General features: G+C 36.2%; 1 protein-coding gene across 7 annotated transcripts in view; it reads right to left on the reverse strand.

Moving 5' to 3' along the window:
* Positions 1-291: 291 nt before the first annotated feature.
* Positions 292-20,571, reverse strand: part of HACE1 (HECT domain and ankyrin repeat containing E3 ubiquitin protein ligase 1) — a 52,801-nt gene continuing 32,521 nt past the window's right edge. For 4 of the 7 annotated variants that reach the window (XM_069804947.1, XM_069804946.1, XM_069804950.1 and 1 more), the window contains 10 exons: positions 19,150-19,261; positions 18,961-19,058; positions 18,682-18,769; positions 17,486-17,635; positions 12,463-12,659; positions 7,763-7,894; positions 6,954-7,052; positions 6,587-6,657; positions 1,648-1,761; positions 292-1,198 (listed from right to left, as the gene is read on the reverse strand). In XM_069804947.1, the coding sequence (XP_069661048.1) occupies positions 1,096-1,198; positions 1,648-1,761; positions 6,587-6,657; positions 6,954-7,052; positions 7,763-7,894; positions 12,463-12,659; positions 17,486-17,635; positions 18,682-18,769; positions 18,961-19,058; positions 19,150-19,261 (1,164 nt within the window). In that variant the 3' untranslated portion in view covers positions 292-1,095. Of the gene's footprint in view, positions 1,199-1,647; positions 1,762-6,586; positions 6,658-6,953; positions 7,053-7,762; positions 7,895-7,947; positions 9,939-12,462; positions 12,660-14,946; positions 15,125-17,485; positions 17,636-18,681; positions 18,770-18,960; positions 19,059-19,149; positions 19,262-20,571 lie in introns of those variants that run through there. The other 3 variants (XM_069804949.1, XM_069804951.1, XR_011328442.1) reach the window with 3 other exon arrangements.

The raw sequence follows: 20,571 nt of genomic DNA on the forward strand, positions 1-20,571 counted from the left end.
AACACATGCTGATGAGCCACTGCTGTGTATTTTTATATATTATTCGAGTGATATATTCTAATTTTCTATAAATTTTGACATGAGATTCTGATTATTATAGTCTTGCCAGTTAATCTCGATAAGCTCAACTTCCTTCCTTGTGCATTTGCTTATGTCCATCCACACACTTTGACAATGCCTTCTCAAATGCTGCTTCCATGACAATTTAAATTATAGTAAGATGAATAAAATCCGGGGGGGGGGGGGATAAACAAACAACCCGCAAAGACACGCAAACTTGTCACATTCAGATTCTGATAAAAATATTAAAATTTAATAATACCTTTTGAACATACAATTATGTCAAGGAAAGAGTAAAGGCATTCAAACAAATGGATAGATCTTAAATAATATTTACAAATTCTAAACTGCAAGTTGACTATAAAGTCACAAATACTTTAAATACTTAGTAGAATATAGTGTAAATTCTAATATAAATTAGATATTAAGTACATCTGTTATTTTTTCCAGTCTAATCTTTACATACTATATACATTAAAATACTAAAAAGTTATAAAATTTTATTTTTGTTACTATGCAAAGAAATGGAAAATACATCAGATCTGTCTTACTGTACAATATCCAAATTGAACTTTCTATAGCATTCTCTCTAAAAATAAACGGCACTTTCACATGCAACAAGGCATAAAGTACAAGTCTGTCCATTAGCAGTATGCCATCTGAGTGCAAAGTAAACTAAAACGTAAATGTCATTCAACCATATAGTTGAAAATCCAAAGTAAACTACGGAAGGAGATTCTGACAAACTTTCTGATTCAGACTGAAGTAATAATGAAAAGCATGTAAACTGATTTCCATACAGATCTGTAATTTTAAAAAATGAAAATATAGCATGCTGAGAAGTTTGTCATGATGGTATCAAAGTTAATTTGACAACATGTAATGGAGGAAAAGCTGATGATCCTGTACAAATTCTGAAGCCCAGCCCTGCCAATGGGCTGCAACATCTAAGCTGCTTTTCTATTGACAGTTTCCAGAATTACTTCTGCCACTCAGAATTGCACATCAGTAGTCAGATGAGTTTTCTAGACTTCATTATGCCATTGTATAACCATAGCTTCCACAGTGCAACGCCACAAGAAGCCTGTCCTTAAGGATTTCTTTACTTGGGTATTCAGGTAACTTGAGCATGTTGATACTGAAAAGAAAAGAACAAAGCCACATCACAGTTCAGCAAGAAACCCAACAGTAAAGTTTTCTGATTGAAAACCCTGAAGATGTCACATTCATGAGAGAAAACAAACCTGTGCTGCATTACAACACCATTGAGCATTCAAATATATTGCAGGAAATTAAGGTTTTTTTCACTTCAGTAAATTGCAATACAATAATTTAACTTGAATATTCCCTTATTGATCCCACTGCCTTTAGTTAAGCAAAATGAAGCAGTTAAACAATGAGCAAGCATAATGAAACATCATCTGAGTTAAAACCCATCACTTTCATGTTGGATAGTGAATACTCTACAAACTGTCTAAATTTCAGGGGGTCTTTTAGTGAAACTATTTAAAATAACTATACTTTTCACTGCAACTGACATGAAAAAGCCCCGTTTTTAAGATATTTCAACAACACTAGTTAGCATACCACGTGCTTGATGTTGGTAAAAGATTTGCAGTATATGGCACAGCAGCAATTGTAAAATTTTGCAATCCACTGCCACCCATTATATGGGCAAAGCCACCATGAGGCACCCTGGAACTGAGAAAATTCACAGAAATTAGACCATTACAAGAACGTTATAAGCCAAAAAAATATAATCTTTACACTGCAAATATCTCTTACTGCTACATGTGACCATTTACTAATACTTTTATCAAGCCTCTCCCTTTCTTACCCATATCAAAATTCTCACTGTCTAAATGCTTTTAATTACAATATTGAATAATGCATTTGTCCATTTACATTAGGCATCATATTGTTTGAATGATATTTAAGAGAATTCTGTTTGCACTTCTACAACCAGTCTTTATAACGGAACATTATCTCAGTTCAGGCAAACATCTATGGATATTTATATTTACAGTTTAAGAAATAATGCATCATAAAAGTTTATTCTCCGATTACTATCGATGGGACAACTAACCAGCGTCCTTGACATCTCTTTTCATTTATTACTCCAGACCACATATTTCAAGTAACTAATAAAACCATTACATCAGTCACACTATCACCCAGTGACAATATATAGCAAAACCAGAATACACTGAAAAAAAAATCACCAGCATCTTCAGGAATGCATTCTCACTTAATCATATTACTCATTAATATTATCATTATTTTTTTCCTTTTACCAATATATTATTCAAGGATTACTCAAGGTCTAAATAGACAATAGCCCTGGAGTCTTCAGAGTCCCTCCCTATAATTTTAAACAGAGACAAATAGAATAAAATTCAGATATTTTTATAATATCAGCTTAAGTTGGTATGCATTACGAGGTAACATGTTTTTAGCATAGCCCTCACACACCAAAAAAAACCCCCCAAGAAAACCAAAAACTATAATGAAAGGATAAGAACTAAAAAGTTGAACACGAACCAGCAATGCATCCTTGCATCAAAGAAGGCCAGCAGCCTCTTGGGCTGCATCAGGAAGAACATCACCAGCAAGTCGAGGGAGATGATCCTTTCCCTGTACTCTGTGAGAAACATCTGGAGTCCAACTCCAGTCTCCCCATTACAGGAGGGACAGGGACAAACTGCAGCAAGTTGAGCAAAGGGTGACTAAGATGGTAAGGGATTGGAGCACCTGACACAGTAGGAAAGCGAGCTGGGAATATTCAGCCTGGAGAAAACAAGGCTCAGGGGAATCTGATCAATGTATAGAAATACCTGAAGGGAGGAATAAATAAGATGGAGCACAAGTCTCAAGATGGAGCACCCAGTGGTGCCAAGTAACAGGACAGGAGGCAATGGGCACAAACTGAAATCCAGGAAATTCCATTTAAACATGGGAAAAACTGTTTTACTGTGAGGTGGTCAAACACTGGAACAAATTGCCCAGAGAAGCTGAAGGGTCAGCGCCCCTGGAGACACTCAAAACCTGACTGGACAAGACCTTGAGCTCTAGCTGACCAGCTCTAGCTGATCCTGCTCTGAGCAGAGGGTTGGACTAGACAATCTCCAGAGGTCTCTTCCAACCTCAGCTATTCTGTGATTTTGTAGCTAGCAAAGAAAGAATCTGATAAAACAAAATAAACCTTCCATTAAATATATAACAGCTGTTAGAATTTTGGATTACAGGTACTTGCATTAAAAACAATGCTCCCATATTCACAAAATCAAAGTGACTCTAAAAACCAGGAGCAAGAATGGAAAAGAAGAATGAAGTAATGTTTCCACTCACAATAGAACTTCTTGGCAGAAATGAGGAATAGTAAGGGGTTGCTACTGCCAAATGTTAAGGAGCTAGGACAGAGCTCGTAATAATATTTTTTGAACATACCTTTAAGAGCTAGCTATATCATCCAACACATAAATCTGTATCACCTAGCTGAATGACAACAACATTGGGCATATAGTTCTAGCACTGGTATATAAGGCAACCACTATGGAGGAAAGTGCTGTTTATTTGCAGCATGCTATTTCTGACATACAAACAGAATTGAGCTCACAGCCACAGTTCAGAACAGTTGTAAAGATTTTACAGCAGTACTCTTTTATACCATGGTTTTGGCTCACATTTCTAATACAGTGCTGCCGCCCCTGCACTGAATTTTTTCTTCTCCCTCCAATGAACCAAGAGAATTCCACATTCAAATCAGCAATAAAACACAGACCCAACTGTTAAAAATTTCTCATTCCGTCCACTATTAGGTAATCTTTTTCTTTTTCTTTTTTACAGTCTAACCTATTAAACTGTTTTTCATACAACAGGTCAAAATCATATAGTATGATCAGGGCTTTGAACATTTAAAAGTAACAGATGGCTGCCAACATATGCCTCCAAGTATGAGTTTTCTTTCCAAGCAAAACACTGCCAATATATTAAAGAAAGCCTTCCAAGTATGTGCAAATAAGATCACAAGATCTTCTCTCTCCTACTGCATGTGCAAATAGCCTTTAGCAAGAGCAACAATACAATTTCATAGCTTTGGAAACTTCAACGCTATTAAAATGTTTAAGTTTACATCTGAATCCTAAGTTTTCTACCTATTTTTCCACCTACAGATTTTGCATACAATTACTTGAAATGAAAAGTGTAGAACAGATACTTTAAGCCTTCCCTTATGATTCATTTTACTTTTAAAAGCAGTCGTATATCTATCATGTTTATCAAATATGCTGAAATTCCCTTAAAACAGCAGATAGCTTATTACTCAACAGAAACTACAGTCCCCTAAGAAGTTAAACAGCAATCCCGATACCTGCAGAATACCAATAAAGTAGAATTTATCATGATAAGCCATCAACACTTCCATCTAACTTAACTGAAAACCTGATCAAAAGTTGCCAATGGATAATTAACAATAATTTAGCCAAATACTATTATAAAAACCAAACAGATAAAGGGGGGGGGGGGAATAAAGAAGTAAAATGTGGAAGACTTCATTACGTTGAAGCGAAAAGGGGGGAAAGAAGACAAAAAGCAAAAGTTTAAGAAATATTTAGAGATGTCAGAGAAACACCAAAGACAAATATAATTGTTTTATTTAATTTGCTAAATTAATTTCATACTCTTGATTGGAAAGAATAGTACCACTTCACACCTCACCCCCACCCCCCCAAAAAATAGAAAATCAAGTGACTATGCAGAAGAGATTAAAGAGAAATGGAAAAAACAATGAAAATTTTGAATGCAGCCTGCCAAGCAGTACACACAGAAACAAATTCTTCACTAAGGAAATGTGACACCAAAAAAAGATCAGTTTGAAATCAGGTATACTTTTAGTGTAAAATGTCACTTAAGATACTGGCCTATACTAGACTAACTGCTGTTTTAGCTCACAGACAACTCAGCATCTAAATCTTCCACACCCAGAACCTAGGACTGTCTGGGGATTTATTTGCAAAAATGCCAGCTCTATACCAGTATTAGAAGGTATCTCAAAGGTTAAATTTTTGTGGAAAAATATACCTATTACATTTCAACTACTGAAGAAAAAACACAATGGGTACCTACTAGCCGATACAGAAAAAAACTAAGCAATTTGTTTTTAAATTCCAGCCCAGAGCTCTTAAAAGACATACCAAAAATTTCTTTCCTACTAACAAGAAATGGGCAAGAACAAGTCAGTATGTGATTTGTGACCAAAATTAATGGTGCTCAAGCACGTATTAATCAGACAACATAATTGTTTACTTGATAGAAAGCATCCCTTAGAATCCAGTAGATAATCCCAAATGCCATGAAAATAGTGAATGCCACTTCAGTATCACTTGGAATGTTTTAAGAAGCATTTGAAACATGACCTTACATCTTGAAGAACCTTATTTGCCATCTAGATTTAGAAATGGACTAGTCCACTAAAAATGAAAGACCAGCAGCTGGCGTGCAACAGATGTGCAGTTTGAACTGCAGGGATCATTTCTGCAGAGGACAAAAAGAAAGATCGATGTGCACAGAACTAGCTTCTTAAATTGTCTGTGATCCCTAAAAACAATGAAATTCATAATAAATCAAGTGAAACTAATACAATTTGAAGACCATGCCACTTGATGATACATCCATGACTCTGAAATTCTTTGGTATAAAAGACAAGGTTTGATGATCTTAATTTGTATTTTACCATTGCTTACCCACAAAACTTATAAGCAAAAGGTCAGCTACGCTACTAATCCTAGAATATGAAGGGAATATTGAATTAAGGAGATAGTGCGATCTCTACTTGCCGGCAGAAAAATACATGGATTACACAGCTCAGGTGCCACACGTATGTCTATGGATGCACTTTGCAAAAGGTCTGTATACACAAACTCAGCAACTCACCCAGCTCACAGGAGCATTTATTGTTCAAAACCTTCCCACACTGCCCCCAATCCATAAAGGAAATAAAAGTGCTTTCCCTGAAGAACAACTAGAATTTAGGACACAAATCCTATATAAAGCAAACAGTCTTGCATAAGGTTACATCTTCACTTGATCTTGACACGCTGCACTAATGTTCAGTTCAACTCAGCTTTAAGAGAATGATGTTCTGTTTACACTGACTGAAGTGATATCTAGTTATCTCATATATTAAAGCCTACATTGATTATTGGAGAAGCCAAGAGCCACATAAATATGCAAGAAGAAGAAGAATATAAAGCACAATTAAATTCACTACTGCCTTGTTAAAAATTGCCTGGGACAGCAACAAAGGCCTCTTGCAAAGTAGTCAAGTATAACAAATATGTAATCAATCATTTTGCTGGCAATACAGGCAGCAAAAGTATTAACACACACTTTACTTTGATCAACATACAGAACACAAAAGCATGCAAAACAGTTTCTAGTTAGGTGATCTTGTACGGTAATCTGAAGTCTCTAGACTTATTTCAGAGTATCCAGACAATATATTTGTTGCTACAGAAGCGTTTCTCACCTGCCAGTAACGAACTGTAATAGTAATACTCTCTCTTCCTGAGTTAGTTCTTCCACAACATCCCAGAACCACTAAATGAAAAATAAGTTAGTTTGTTTTCTCCATTAAATACTTGTAGTACTTGAAAAGATAATGGTAAAACAATAAATGGAATATTTGTGTGTTTGTTCCTTAAGTGATGGAAATTTTCATATGAAATTCATACATAACTAAGTCACTTAATGCAAGAATATAGTATAAAAAACCTCCACGAATTTCAACCAAAACAAGCTTCCATAAACACAGAGAGAAAATGACAAGAACAACAAAAGCACCTTTTGGGGGATTAAAATGCAGTAGTCTACATTATTTAAAAAGATAATTTTACCTGAATAACTTGGTCTCCTCTCTCATAGCCACTGGTGTATTCTGTATTTTTTAACCAATCATTCACATCAATTTCTGGCATACCAGACAACAAAAGTTCCTTCAGAAGAAGCACACAGATTGTGATTAGTCCTCCTGACTAACCATTAATTTCAAGCGTTCATGCTATTTTAAAAAGTAAGGCTTTAAGAAGTATAAAAATTACAGTGCTTTTTCTGTTTAATTGCAACCTTACAGAACCTACAACTAAAATTTAATACGAGAAGATTCTTGAATTCAGGTAACTTCACGTGATCTGTTAAATTTAAGTACACAGTATCAAGAGTTAGAAATTATTGCCAAAGAACCTAAAAGAAAAAAGCTCCGAGTCTTGGCATGACTTGAGACAAAACTTAAGATGTGCTGGTTACAGAAAATCAAACCACCACAAAAACTTATCGGGATTTGATTCTGTGACTCAGAAAAAGTAAAGACAATAGACAGCGTCACCTTCCTTCCTCCCTTCTGAAAGAAAATATGAAAAAGCTTAAATGCCAAAATATCCCGATTCCATTTTGAAATAACAATTTAAGGCATTTATCACTGGCATGTGAAGTTATCACGTTCCAAGAAGACAGTCATTGTAAGTACTTAGGATAAGCAGGAATACACATATTGAGAACCTCACTGACAGATGCCCAGAAAGCAAAAATAAAGTGAAAGATATAAAATTTCTATTTTGTGGGTACTGACCTTTACTTCTACATCATTACACTACTGATTAAGTATGCTGAACGAAGTATTTTTAAAAGTATAGGTATTTCTGCTTACCAGTTCATATTCATCAAAAAGCTGGATCAAAGATGGTGGAATGAACATATGGAAGCCTTGTAAAAAGGCATTTATCTGAGGCTGAATGGCTCTTGTCATCCTAAGCTCTGTGACAAGCTGGACATACTCAGCCTGCAATGTAGAAAACATCATTAAGATATACAATAGCAAAAATACATAGTGCTCATGCAAACTCACACACACACAAATGCAGTCCTCAATACATTACAAATCTCATCTGCTGTAAGATGTTAAGAGTCCCTATGCACTTTTCACACACAGAAACCACCCAAAATAATTTGGAAGACCTCTTGGAGTTCAGAGCCCCTTCTATTCTTCCCCTTTCCTTCCTTCCTTCCAAAAGCAATTCCCAAACAGAAGTGTTTAAATCATAACACAAACCAGTCAAAAAACAGGGATTTGGACGAAGGTAAAGGAAGTGAATAGACCTTAGTCTGTCATGCCTGCATCTAATACAACCACCACTGCAACCACCTAAGGACACAAACAAGGCAATGTTTGTAAAGAAAAACATTCTATTAAGCAAACTGAAATAACTCAGGGAGAAAAAAAAGCATTTATACCATAGCCATGTGAGTAGACAATATCATAGTTTGCATGCTTTAGAGATTTGGAGATTCCATCGCCTTTAAAAGATGCCACTTAGAAAAGGAATCCACCAGAACCTTGCTTTTGTTGAAAACACAAAAACCTAAGAGGCGGTTTATGGAGGGAGGTTTTCAGAATAAGACAGACAAAAGTGTCTACAATAAAGATGTATAAACATGTCTCATCTACCCTGACAAAACCATGCAAGTCTAATAAAGTTTCTTTACTTGAAAAAAGAGATTTCTACTTGAGAACAAAATTTACTCCTAGATTAAAGGTACTCAAAGTAATGCATTTTTAATAATGAAATCATGAAAAATATCTCCCAGTTAAACCATCTCAACTATCACTTTTCAAGACAATAATCTTACAAAAATACTACCTTGATTTTTAATTTTAAAACCTTAACCTAAACTTTTATGTTCTGAACCTGCACAAAAGCAACCAAGCATTCTTTCTTCCCTCCATTTCAGAAAAACAGAATTAAGTATAAACATTTTAAAACATAGAATATTTTTCAAAGTCAGTTTCTTACATTCACAGAAGTATAAAGGGATTGTCATTTGCTTTGCAGTTAGAAGATATTTTTAAATGCATTACCATCATTTTATTAGATTGAGAAGACAATTAATGTGTGAAATGCTCTGAAGAAGAGAAACGTAACCTAATCATATCTTCAACTGCAGAGCTGTTCCCAAAAATCTAGTCTCAGTCTAGTAATACCCCTAGGTTGCTTCTACTGTCAGTGGAACTGAAAACACCTCCCTTCTTTAAGGAATTACAGGGGTAACGAAAGGAGGTTAACCGCACCAGACAAAAGTCAGCCTCTGTGAATACATCTTATGAATGCCAGGAAGAAATCAGAAACTTTACTAATACCAGGATTAGAAGTAGTGTTACCACTGGTCTTCAATGATCAGTAATACTTGTTTTACATCTCTTAAATTGTTGTTACATAAATGAGGCTATTCAGAAAACAGAGTTGTAGAAAAAAACCTCACAATCTTATTTTTTAAAAAATCCATTAGAAAAAATAAGACACACACTTATTTTCTGCATTACAAAAATATTTACAGTGCTTTAGGTGTAACAAGAAATGTTTTGAATAGCCTGGAACAGCCGAGCATCCTGACTATCAGCACTAGCACACGCTTAAAGCCCTGTACCACAGAATTCACGTGATACATGTCAGTAAAAAAAACCTGGTCAATTTTTTTTTTTCTCTCTGTTCACTTTATTTACATTTTATTCCCTCTCAGAAGCCTTAGGAGCACACTACAAAACAGAAGCATCTATATAATTTCAAATCTACATATGCATTCCTACATAGTGCATAAAAGGTACAATCCAGCCTTCTTTTAAGAGGGGAGATTTGATTGAACACACATGAGACAAGCATCACAAATACGATGACAAAGTCAGTTTGAGTGAGGGGTTGTTCTGTATTTTCCTTTGAGGTAAATCAAGCAGAGATCATGCTTCCCTGATTTGACAACCCCATATACTGTGAGACAAGGATCAATGTTTATTCTGATGTTCAGATTCAGAGAGCAGCTCCATTCCAAAGCTGTTTGAAAAAAAAGAAAAGGTAATTTTTTACTGCTAAACAATCACGGCCAGCTCACAAACAGACAAGTCCTGGGAGGACAGAGAAAGCCATAGGCTTGTGAAGATTTGCACCATTTTTTAAAATAGCATATGGTCAAGCTTTGCCTAGCTCTAATTTTATTTTTTTCCTAAAAAGTATGTAGAAAGCTGCAAAAACATACACAGCAAAGAACAAAGAAATGTGTAGCATGGACACCGGACAAAGCCTGACTTTTCCCTTTGAAGTCTCTCATTACCGTGACAAAAGGCAGCTGAACCACTACTATCTATAACTGATACTTCAGTTGGCACTACATGGACACTCCAATTGCAAGACTGGAACATTTGCATTGTATGGTCCCACAGCCATTCACCTATTACACAGCTGATGTAAAGAAAAGGAGATTCCCTTGTTCAAAGAAAACAACTTTTTACAAACAGCTATTACTACTGCTCCTCAATGGGGCATTTACTCTTTTTTAGTTTGCTTTTCAGTAAGAGGGAGATGGATTGTTTGGGTGGTTTCTGTGGGGTTTTTGTTTTGTTTTTTGTAGGGGGGTAGAGGAGATTGTTGGTTTGGTTGTTTTTTTTAAGGAATAAAGATTCACTCAATTTCATTAAAAAAATGCTATCCTTTAAACAGGTAATCTGCTAGTGCGCATACACAATAAATTCCTTTAGAAGCTGAATTTTCTTCTCCCAAAGGTATAGCAAATACAATGAGTTTTAAACAGCCATCTTTTGTTCCTCAGATAAAGGCAGAAAAAAAGAAAGGTTTCTCTTGCAGGATGAAAAAAAAAAAAGATGTTTTATAAAGTAAAGTAGACACTTTCCTGTTTAACCTGTTAGAACTGCTAAGCTAAAGCATACTGCAAAACCATGTCACATTAAAAAAATTGGGAAAAAACCCCAAACGCCACTAAAACACAGATCTACAATTTTCAACAACTTGGTTTGCCACTGTCAAAATCAGTGAAGAAGAGACAGTGCCATCTTACAGGTGTTTGTTGACTTCACATTTTGCAGATTCAAATTAAAAAAATCAATTACTATTAACAGTTTCAAAGCTACCACAACAGTCATCTGTTTCTTACCACCTTTCAAACAAAAGCTACACAAACTCTTACCCCTTCCTGCCACAGCTAAGGAAGGCTGATGAGCTAGAATGGATGCATCTGTTCTGCACATGTTCAACCACCCTTTTTAGTCTGTGCCCAAAGTCAGAAGCTAACAGTGCAATTTAAGCTACTAATGACTGAGGGTATTCTCGTGTGGGCAAATTTCTAATTGCATGCTAACTGATAACAGTTTTTAAATAGTTGTTATGAAACCACAATTTATGTCAAGTACATCTATTTTATACATTGAGAAGCTAGGACTGCCCAGAAACGAGAATCAACATCCTTGCTTTCTCTGATAGGTAATAAAGAAATTAATCATCCACTGCCCTCACAATTAGATTTGTTTTACCATCTGTATTCTTTCATGAATTACTATATTGCAGGAAACAGTGCAGAATCAGGCTAATAATATGTATTCCTGTTATTGGAATGACACTCTGCCTTAATGAAAATGAGAATTAAGCATACAAGAATGCAGCACCAATTGCTCCAACACAAACTAAAATGTTGTTAAAACAAATGCTGACACCAAGTGGCCATTTACCAATACAGCAGCTGTCTACACGACTGGTAGAGCTGAATGAATACTGTGTACACAAAGCGAGTTAGGCTAGCTCAACAGAAATGAAAATCAAAACACAAAGCAAACATAAGGATCAAAAGAGTCAATGATACAAGAAATTGCAGGTCTACCCATGACAGTCCTGCAGTTACTCAAAACTACCTAGTGGGTAACTGCAGAATTCAATTAGACTGATGCCTATCTCAATTTCTAGATGATTTTCAAAATCTAGCTGTGTTTTTCCTTATTTGTTTTTGAACTAATGCTGCAGAGAACTCAGGGACTTTCCAAGCTGTTACTATTGAAGTAAATTTAAAAGGTAGATTATTTCCATACAGACCAAGTGACTTGCAAATGGCTGAAAAAGCTTCCTGCAGCCTTTTACTTTGTCAATTATCCATATGTCACTGCAGAGCAATCCAGTGCCATAGGCTACCCTGCCAGGCAGCACACTTTGCAACATTACCTACAATTTTACTTTTAGCAATTGCTACTGTTTTACCTTCCTGGTATATATACCCATGACTTGACTTTAGGAATACTTTTAACTTTTAAAATAAACCATTCATTTAAAGTTGATCCTATTTTCCTTCCAAAAGTTCTGTCAGAAAGAACAACCTCAAACCTGAACGCTAATAAGAGACTTTAAATAGTACTATTTCTAACATGCTAAGCTAGAAAAGGGGGAAGAATGTTGGCAACTTTTTTATTTTGTGTATTTCCTTCGAAACAGGTATACCATTTATGCTTCCAGTTACTCAGAAAGTCAGTCCAATTGCTTTTCTTATACTACCAACTTCTGAATAAACCTGTATACTCACCTTGTTTTCCTGTGTAACAAGAATACTTGCACCACCTGGCTTCAATGGCACTTCTTCCATTGCTCCAAACACATCAGTCTCAACAGAGAAGGTCAGCTCTAAACCCAGATCACTGATATCATTATCTAAAATCCACTGCAAGTTCTTTGCATACTCTGGATCAATAGATGCTACATCCTGATAATTTACAGGTATACCTAGAAAAAAAAAAAAAGAAAAAAACGAAGAGACAAAACTGCTCAAATAAATAGAATAAAGCAAAAAGGGTTCTACTTAATATATGGTAGAAGATTGCCCTCTAGAGAAAAAACAGAATAACGCAGTAATAAAAAAAGGGAAAAAAGAGATTCACCATTATGAACTACAGCAGAACTGTACTTATTATGTTTTAAAAGCATTAAAGAATCAAGTTTCCTCTATATGTTTTTCTTTCTAGTGAAGCAAATGGCATTCCACTTGACCAACAATTTGCACAATTTTAGCTCACTAACAGATTTCAGTAAAAGCATCTAACCACATAGAACACATAATGTTAAATGAGTTTCCTAAAGAGTTTTCCACATAACTTTTAGAAACACAAATATCATATTTCTTTATATAGTAATATCTTTTCCCCCAGAAAATTATTTAGAACTGCAGGGGGAAGACAACCTTTCTGTACTTGGAGAACTGTCGCTCTTCAGTTTTCTTCTTTTTAAATCATTTTCTATGAGACCTACTATACAGTTGAAAAAAATTATTTATAGGAATTTTACATTTTCAAACTGAACTTGCAAGTGATTTAGAAGCACTAACAGGAGAGTTGCTAGAAGTTTGACTTTTAGTCAAGTACAGAAACTGCCTCTTTACAGCCCCTTCGCAGACATGGCACTCAAACAAATTTGATCAAATGTGCCCAGAACAAGGTGACCGAGTTTGCACAAGAGAACTACCCTCTTCACTACACAAGAAAGCAAATCCCAGTTACTTTAAATCTGTCATGATAGATACTTTAATGCTACCCAGACAGATAAATACCTGGGAAAAGGGGCAGGGGTGAGGGTGGTAGTAGGTTTAGAGAAAAGCAAGTTATAGGGAAGTACTCTCTTTGCTTCACCATCTTCTGTGCATTGTGAAGCGTCACAAAGGTGCCCATTAGTAGAAGTCTTAGCACGCTATGGACTGCAGAAGCAGCAGCCCAGAGAATACACAAAATTCAAAGGTTAGCAGTAGGTGCAAACACGTAAGTGCAAAAACTGTTAAAATATTTCCCTGGAAGAGATGACTAGTGCTGAAATGGCGTGTACACAAGCTGTAAGGTGTTGTTTTTCTAATAAAATCAAGCAATGCTCCAGTTTAAGAGAGGGATAGATAATTTACTAATAAAATTCACTGTCATCCCTCAAAAAAAAAAATCTAACAGCTGTCTAGTAGTTTCTAGAGGACTTTCACTTTTGCCAGCTAGTAAGCATATGCGCATTTCACATATGAAATGTGGAAATAATGATGTCTCTGAGGGATATAACCAAAACATGTGGGAAAAGGAGACTGAAAAGTAGGAAACGGGAGACTCCTTCAGATAAGAAACTGAACTGGAGCGTTACGATGAGACTACACTCCTAGGCAGCATGTTGTGGGACCAAAGCACTAAGCGCGCTCATTTGCTTGACAGGTATTTTACCAATCAATAGACTCAAGCCAGGCAGTTACAAAGAAACACTATCAGATTTATCAGGAAATAATTTTAATCCCATGAAATATTATGTATCTTTCTCTTGCTATACCCCTAAGGCACCTGTAGTTTAAAAAGGAAGGGAAATCTATCTTAGCATAATTGCAATAAACAGGTATTTCTGTGCAACACAGAACTTCAAGAAGATACTACAGGTAAGCTCTGAGACAAGTTCAGTAAGTATTCAAGGATTTAAGACCTCCAGCTCAAAATACCCTGACCCAGAAATTAATTTTTGCTTTTGTTTATGCCATTTCAAGGAGTATTTTCATTATACTGTGAAAGAGAGGACTTAAGTCTAACAGCAAATAGCACAGTTGGGAATTTATCTCTGCTATGTGTCTTTGTGGGCTGGAGGCAGAAGTTTCCTTTTCCAAACAGAAAAGTAATTGGTTCCTTAGAAAAAAAATATGAAGTAACTGGACAATAGCACTAGTGAAACTATCTTCTCCTCCCCTGTTTAAGCAGAAGGCAGACAGATATGAAGTTTGAGAAAAACAAACTTAAGAGGCCTTATTAATTTCTGACTATATTTCTTGCCTCAGTTCTACATCCGTAGAGTGCAGCCCTAATAAACGTGAAAACCTATGGAATAACGTTTGATTTCACAGCACACAAAAAAAATCACGCAGGCTGCATATCTAACGTCTTATGAAGCACATTAGTTGTATGTTAGCTGGGTCATCACTGAAGTTGGTGATCTTTCCTTGCCTACCACATATTGTTGCAGAAAGATCTCAGTTCATCACAGTGAAAAAAGCTGATGCAACCACCTGAGTCTCAAAAAAGTAGCTACATTTGTTCATACAGGTTTCGGCTTCTAATTAAGGTACTTCCACATCATGTCTGTTGACTAAAGAGAAGAGTTCTTTGAAAGAGGTCTACACTGTTCCTCAGATACAGGATGTCTTACCACACAACCGGTGGATTCAGTGCCATCAACAGGAAAGGCTACAGAAAACAAGGATCTCAGTGCAAGGTGAGAAACCAAAGGAATGGAAATAGTCTCAGGCTTCGAAAAATTTCATACTCCATTACTCAAGGCCTGACAAGTAGCTGAAGGGAATCTCTATGTCTGTAACCTGGTAACTTGTATTTGGCATGAACAACAGTTAGCATAACCCATAGCTGAACCTGAAGCAAAAATAAAACAAAAACCACTCAGGAGCATCTGCTGCTGTGCAACTCGGATACCTTAAGCAAAAAAAAGAAGAGATGCAAAAAGCTGAGGGAAAAGGCCTTGAAAAGGTTTAAATAAACTACTGTGAGGCAGAAAAAAGCAACTACTCTGGGGAGTGGAGGTATAATTTTTCCAGTTCTCTGTGTCTGATAAGTAACAAGAAGCAATAAGAAACCTGTGAACCTTTTGAACTTAAAGAAGTTGAATGTGCACAAACATCTAGAGAGTTAAAGGATGCCTGTTCAACAGATTGACAAGACCTTACTAAGAGGCACTGGTGAGATCATATTAACAGACTACTCACTGCTGTTTGGTTTGCAATAGTCACTCTAGCAAAATGAAAAAAAAGAAGAAAAAAAAAGAGTAAACAATATGTAACCTTGTCAATTCAGAAACCAGCAAATCCAGTATGTAATGAGTCAAACTAGAAAAGAACCCGAATTCCTTATTAGTCATTTCCAAAAGAGGTGACAAAAGCAACACTTGACTATTCTCAAGGTGTCACTGAATGGCAGAAAAATAGGTTTTTCTCATTTGTGAATACATCACATGGAGATTAGCCTGTGAGCATCATTATTCTGCTCACACAGAGGAATCTCTTGATGTCAGAGACCAACCCTTAAGTTAGTGCCACACAAAGATATGTCTACTTTGGAACCGCTTTCCTATGTGAAGTTCAATGACTAGGGAATCTCAATGCATTGCCAACATGGTACTGCTTCAGATTGGCTGTCCTCCATAGCCTCTTGCCCAGTACACAGTCACTCTCCTGCAGCAGAAAAAGGTACTGAGAGAAGTAAAATGCATCCCTTTGTCAACAAGATCTTGACAAAGATGACTGAGCCTGCACCACCACCAAACTGCAACAGTGTTCCCTGAACACTTTCAGGGAAGAGAAACAGTAAATCTGAAGTTAAGAGTTGATCTGTCCTGGACTCAGCAAACACCACAGGAAGACTGTACGTTGAGAGAACAATTACAGAAAAACAGAATGAGGTGCAAACAATTCCTTGAAAACCTTGCTAGGTCTTAAAGTAAGGACTGGTTATTGAGGAGAAGTAAAACTTCTGACATTAAGATTAAAGAATAGAGCTTTTAAACACAAAGGAAATTCTGCATGCAGCAGCAAAGGAATTTATGTACTTATAGGAGTTACAGGAATGCAAAGGGAATTTACCCTTTCATCACATCTTCACACAAGAGGAAAAGTTTTTCATGACAATGCAGAACAGGGGCATCACATTCAACAATCAAGAGGCACAAAGTTTCTCAAATAAGAGCCCTAGATGACAGATACCACCAGCTAACAGCAGTCCTTCTGTACGAAAAAGAAAAGTTACATTTTTATAAAGACTTCTGACCAATCCTCTTGAATGCTACAATAAGTGTATGAATTGACTTTCCTCAGGAAGGAGACAGCATGAACCTGCATTACTTCTGAAACACTATTTCAGGAAATAAGTAGTGTTTGTTGAAATGGGTAGACAGGGAGGTTCGCAAGAGTATGGATTCACCTTGTTCAAACATTACACGACTGAAGAACTGCAGACATACTAAAGAACGCCTGATAGATTTTTGCCAGAGCTCATAAACATTATCAACTTGTCTGTCCTAAGTTAACTAGGGAACGATTATTTTCATTTCTCAAGAAATGCATTACATGGCAGAACAGATGAATTTCACAACTGTGATACAAAGAATTGCATACACCACAAAAACAATTGGCTGCACTAGTCTGCCTTTCAGGCATTCCTAGTCAGCAACATTAAAGACAACCAAATTATATGATTATGCTTTAGACAGATTAATGATGCCTTCCTTGTTTTTAATTTAAGGTTCATATTCAAATATAAATTGAAAGATTAGCTTTTATTAAAAGTTGTTAACTGTACAAAATTCCCACATAGTTTTGCTAATGTATTTCTGTATCTTGCAACTGTAACAGCTCCTAAGAGACGCTCAGAGTGGAATAGCAATTACTGCTGTTGTGACTCTGCTGTACATAAAAGATTAGCAAGACATTCACTTCCAAGACTTTTTCATTTTTAATACAAACACAAAAGTAAAAAAGGAAAACGTTTACTGCTAGACAACTGTTATGACTAGTAAACAGGATTTTAATAAAACCATACCAAGAATATGTTTGTAGAATGACCTCGTGAAATAGATGTTCACTAACTGCCTGTGATTCAGAGCTAGCCCCAGGATCTGGCCTGCGAAACGGAAGTAGTTCAGGTGATCTGGATTTACAGAAGAGTTGCTGTTGGGCTGGAAAGTTGTTCCTATAAAATAGAAAGATTATCATGTTTCATGACTGACTTTTTTTTTTTTTACATGAAGTTCTTATTTATCAAATACACTAAGCATCTGAAACCACTGAAAGGGTTCTATTTTGGGAGTTTTTGTTTACATCAAAAAAGACATCAGAAAGAAACGTATTAGAATGTAATGACATCCTATTATTACAACGATACTGCTTAGCCACTCTCAAAGGCACCACTTTGAAATAATTATCATCAACATAAAGGTAATGATGATCCGCTAAATTTGGTCCTCCATCTTACTATATTGCTCTGTGCATTTTTTGCTCACTCTAATGGGCCACGCTTCTATCAACTTGTGAACATGCTCAAGGAAGGATCAGAATGCATCTACTTCCTTTCATCTGGCTCCAGCCAGATGCAGACAGGGGACAGTCAAGTCCTGCTCTCCTTGGGAAAGACCACCTCAAACAGACATCCCTGAACTTTTCCCTTTAACTTTCAGGAACTAATCTAGACCTCTACTGTTAACTGAATTCCTTGCCACTTCCCAAGATTCTGTAAGGTAGAAAGCAAAGCATTTATCACTGATGATGATGTGAAAACTTTTATTGATAAAAGATTTGCCTTATATGAAGCACCCAAAAGACAAAAAGTGAAATACAAGGTAGACCTGTGGAAATCAACATCTGGTTTTACCACAAAAATTAACTGACTGAATTTGTGGTTTTCTAACAGGAAATAAAGGAATACCTCCACAGTTCCCTTGCAGATGCAGAAGAAAGGAAAACACTTTCTATGCTGCTCAAAGTGTTATGTTCTTCTACTACCAGGCAGAAATAGCATGTACTCATTAAAACCAACTCACTCTCCTCTTACAAGAGAGAACAAAATCAAGAAAACTTCAAATTAAGAAAAATATTTCATCTGTCATTATAAAAACATGCAATTAATAGATCACTTATCCATACATGCGAGATCAATTCTGTCAGTGCTGTTTTTAAAAATGTAAGAATCTTATATTCTGAAACCCTAAAATTAGGGGGGAAAAAAAGGCAGACACATACCATCAGCTGACTGGGTAAATAAGGCGTAATCTGGGTTAACTATTTCACTGGATAAGATATCAAACCACTCACGCACCACACCTTGTCCCTGCATGTCAAAAGAATAAAACATATCAGTACATAGAACTTTCACTGTACAAACAGTTACACTGGGTAACTGCATATTTCTTAATAAAGTATACAAGTTATTTAAAATTAGGATTTAGTTCAAAACAATACTTGTGAAAGAATATTTCCAGATATAAATACCATAATGGAAAACCATGCAATTTTACCCACCATGCCTTCTTCTCCATGAAATCTCACAGCAATCCCCTGCTTTAGTTTTGCACAATTTGCTTTGGACACAACTTCACAGCTACTCCTAAAAATAGAATCTAAGTACAAAGTACCAATTAATTTTTTATCTTAATTCATTATATTTCAATGTTTTTCAAAGATATACTAATTCCATTTATAACACAATACCTCTATGAACCAAAAGGATATCATTTTCATTGACAGGCCTGTGCACCATGTCCGAATCTGGCTGCCCAGCATGCAGATGTTCATAGAACCATTCACAGCGATCTTTAAATGGCTACAAAACAAGGGGTAAGCCATATTATATAGATGCATTCAACTGAATTAATTCCTTTCACATAAACATGACTAGAAAATGGTTCTGCATACTTCTCAACTCATTTGAGAAGTGCAGAGAGTCACTCAGGGCTACCTCAATATGCTACACAGTATTTTCGGAAGAGGAAAGGACTAGACACGCCCTTGAGTGATGGCTGAAGTCTGGTACACAGAAAGACTGGACCACCAGTTATCCAGAAATAGCTATTGGAATTCGCCACACAGGAGAAAAATAGCACAAAACTTCTTCAAGGGCAGGGGGGAAGGAATCTAGATAAGTCGTCACTGGCTTCTGTAACACTACTTATTATCAACCACAGCTGAGCACAGAAGCACAAGTGATATAAACAACTCATATTTATAGTAAAGTTGATCAGCAATAAAAAACAGCCCAAAGGAACCAGAAACTTTCCAAAGCAATTTCTAGGTGAGAAGGTCCTAGCTTGCTTGACTCAGTATTTAGATTGATATTTTGCAGTTCTTCCGAGACAGATATGACACAAGTATGGCCTCTCTCATCTGTCATAATTCACAGCACATACTTCTAGCTGATCTAACAAACAGGGTATCAGTTCTCAGGGTCTCTTCATGATTCGTAAGTAATGAATTTCAAAAGCACACATTTCAACCAAAGAATGAGTAAAAAAATACACCTACACCATGTCCTCAAAATGAAACTGGATTACCAAAAAACAATGTACATTTAAAAACAAAGGCACAGTACTGTTCACAACTAAAGAAATAAACCTTTTGGAACAGACCCTCCACAATTACTGGGGGTGCGGAGGGGTATCCTGGTTAGTTAGAAGAATTTTACCTTTGTTTACAGCAAATTCTGTCTTTGACCAAAATAGTTTAATGTAAGGAATCTTTCTAATAGAAAACAAAGCAAAAGTAAACCAGTGTGTGCTAAATGAAGGAGTTCCACATAGCTCATTATCACCCAAAGACCATCTTCATTTGTAATAGAACAAATACACAGCTCTGTTCCTGAGCTACATGTAGACAATCATAATCTTGTAAAGGTAAGCGATGAAAACATGGCAGATGCTTAACACTACAGTGTTATATAAAGCAGCAGACTTCCACACAGGGGTTTGCTCGCTAATTTTTCCACTTAACTACACTAGCCTTCCCTAGAGTAGCTCTTTAGTCTTGAATTCATGTCCCATGTTAAACTGAGAAGTGAGTTTAAGTTATGCAAGACATCAGGATTTTACTCAAAAAGAAACCCAAACAAACAAAAGAAAACAGGAAACAGAACAAAGG

This window comes from Haliaeetus albicilla, chromosome 17 (genome assembly GCF_947461875.1).
Source record: "Haliaeetus albicilla chromosome 17, bHalAlb1.1, whole genome shotgun sequence".
NCBI classification, from domain to species: Eukaryota; Metazoa; Chordata; class Aves; order Accipitriformes; family Accipitridae; genus Haliaeetus; species Haliaeetus albicilla.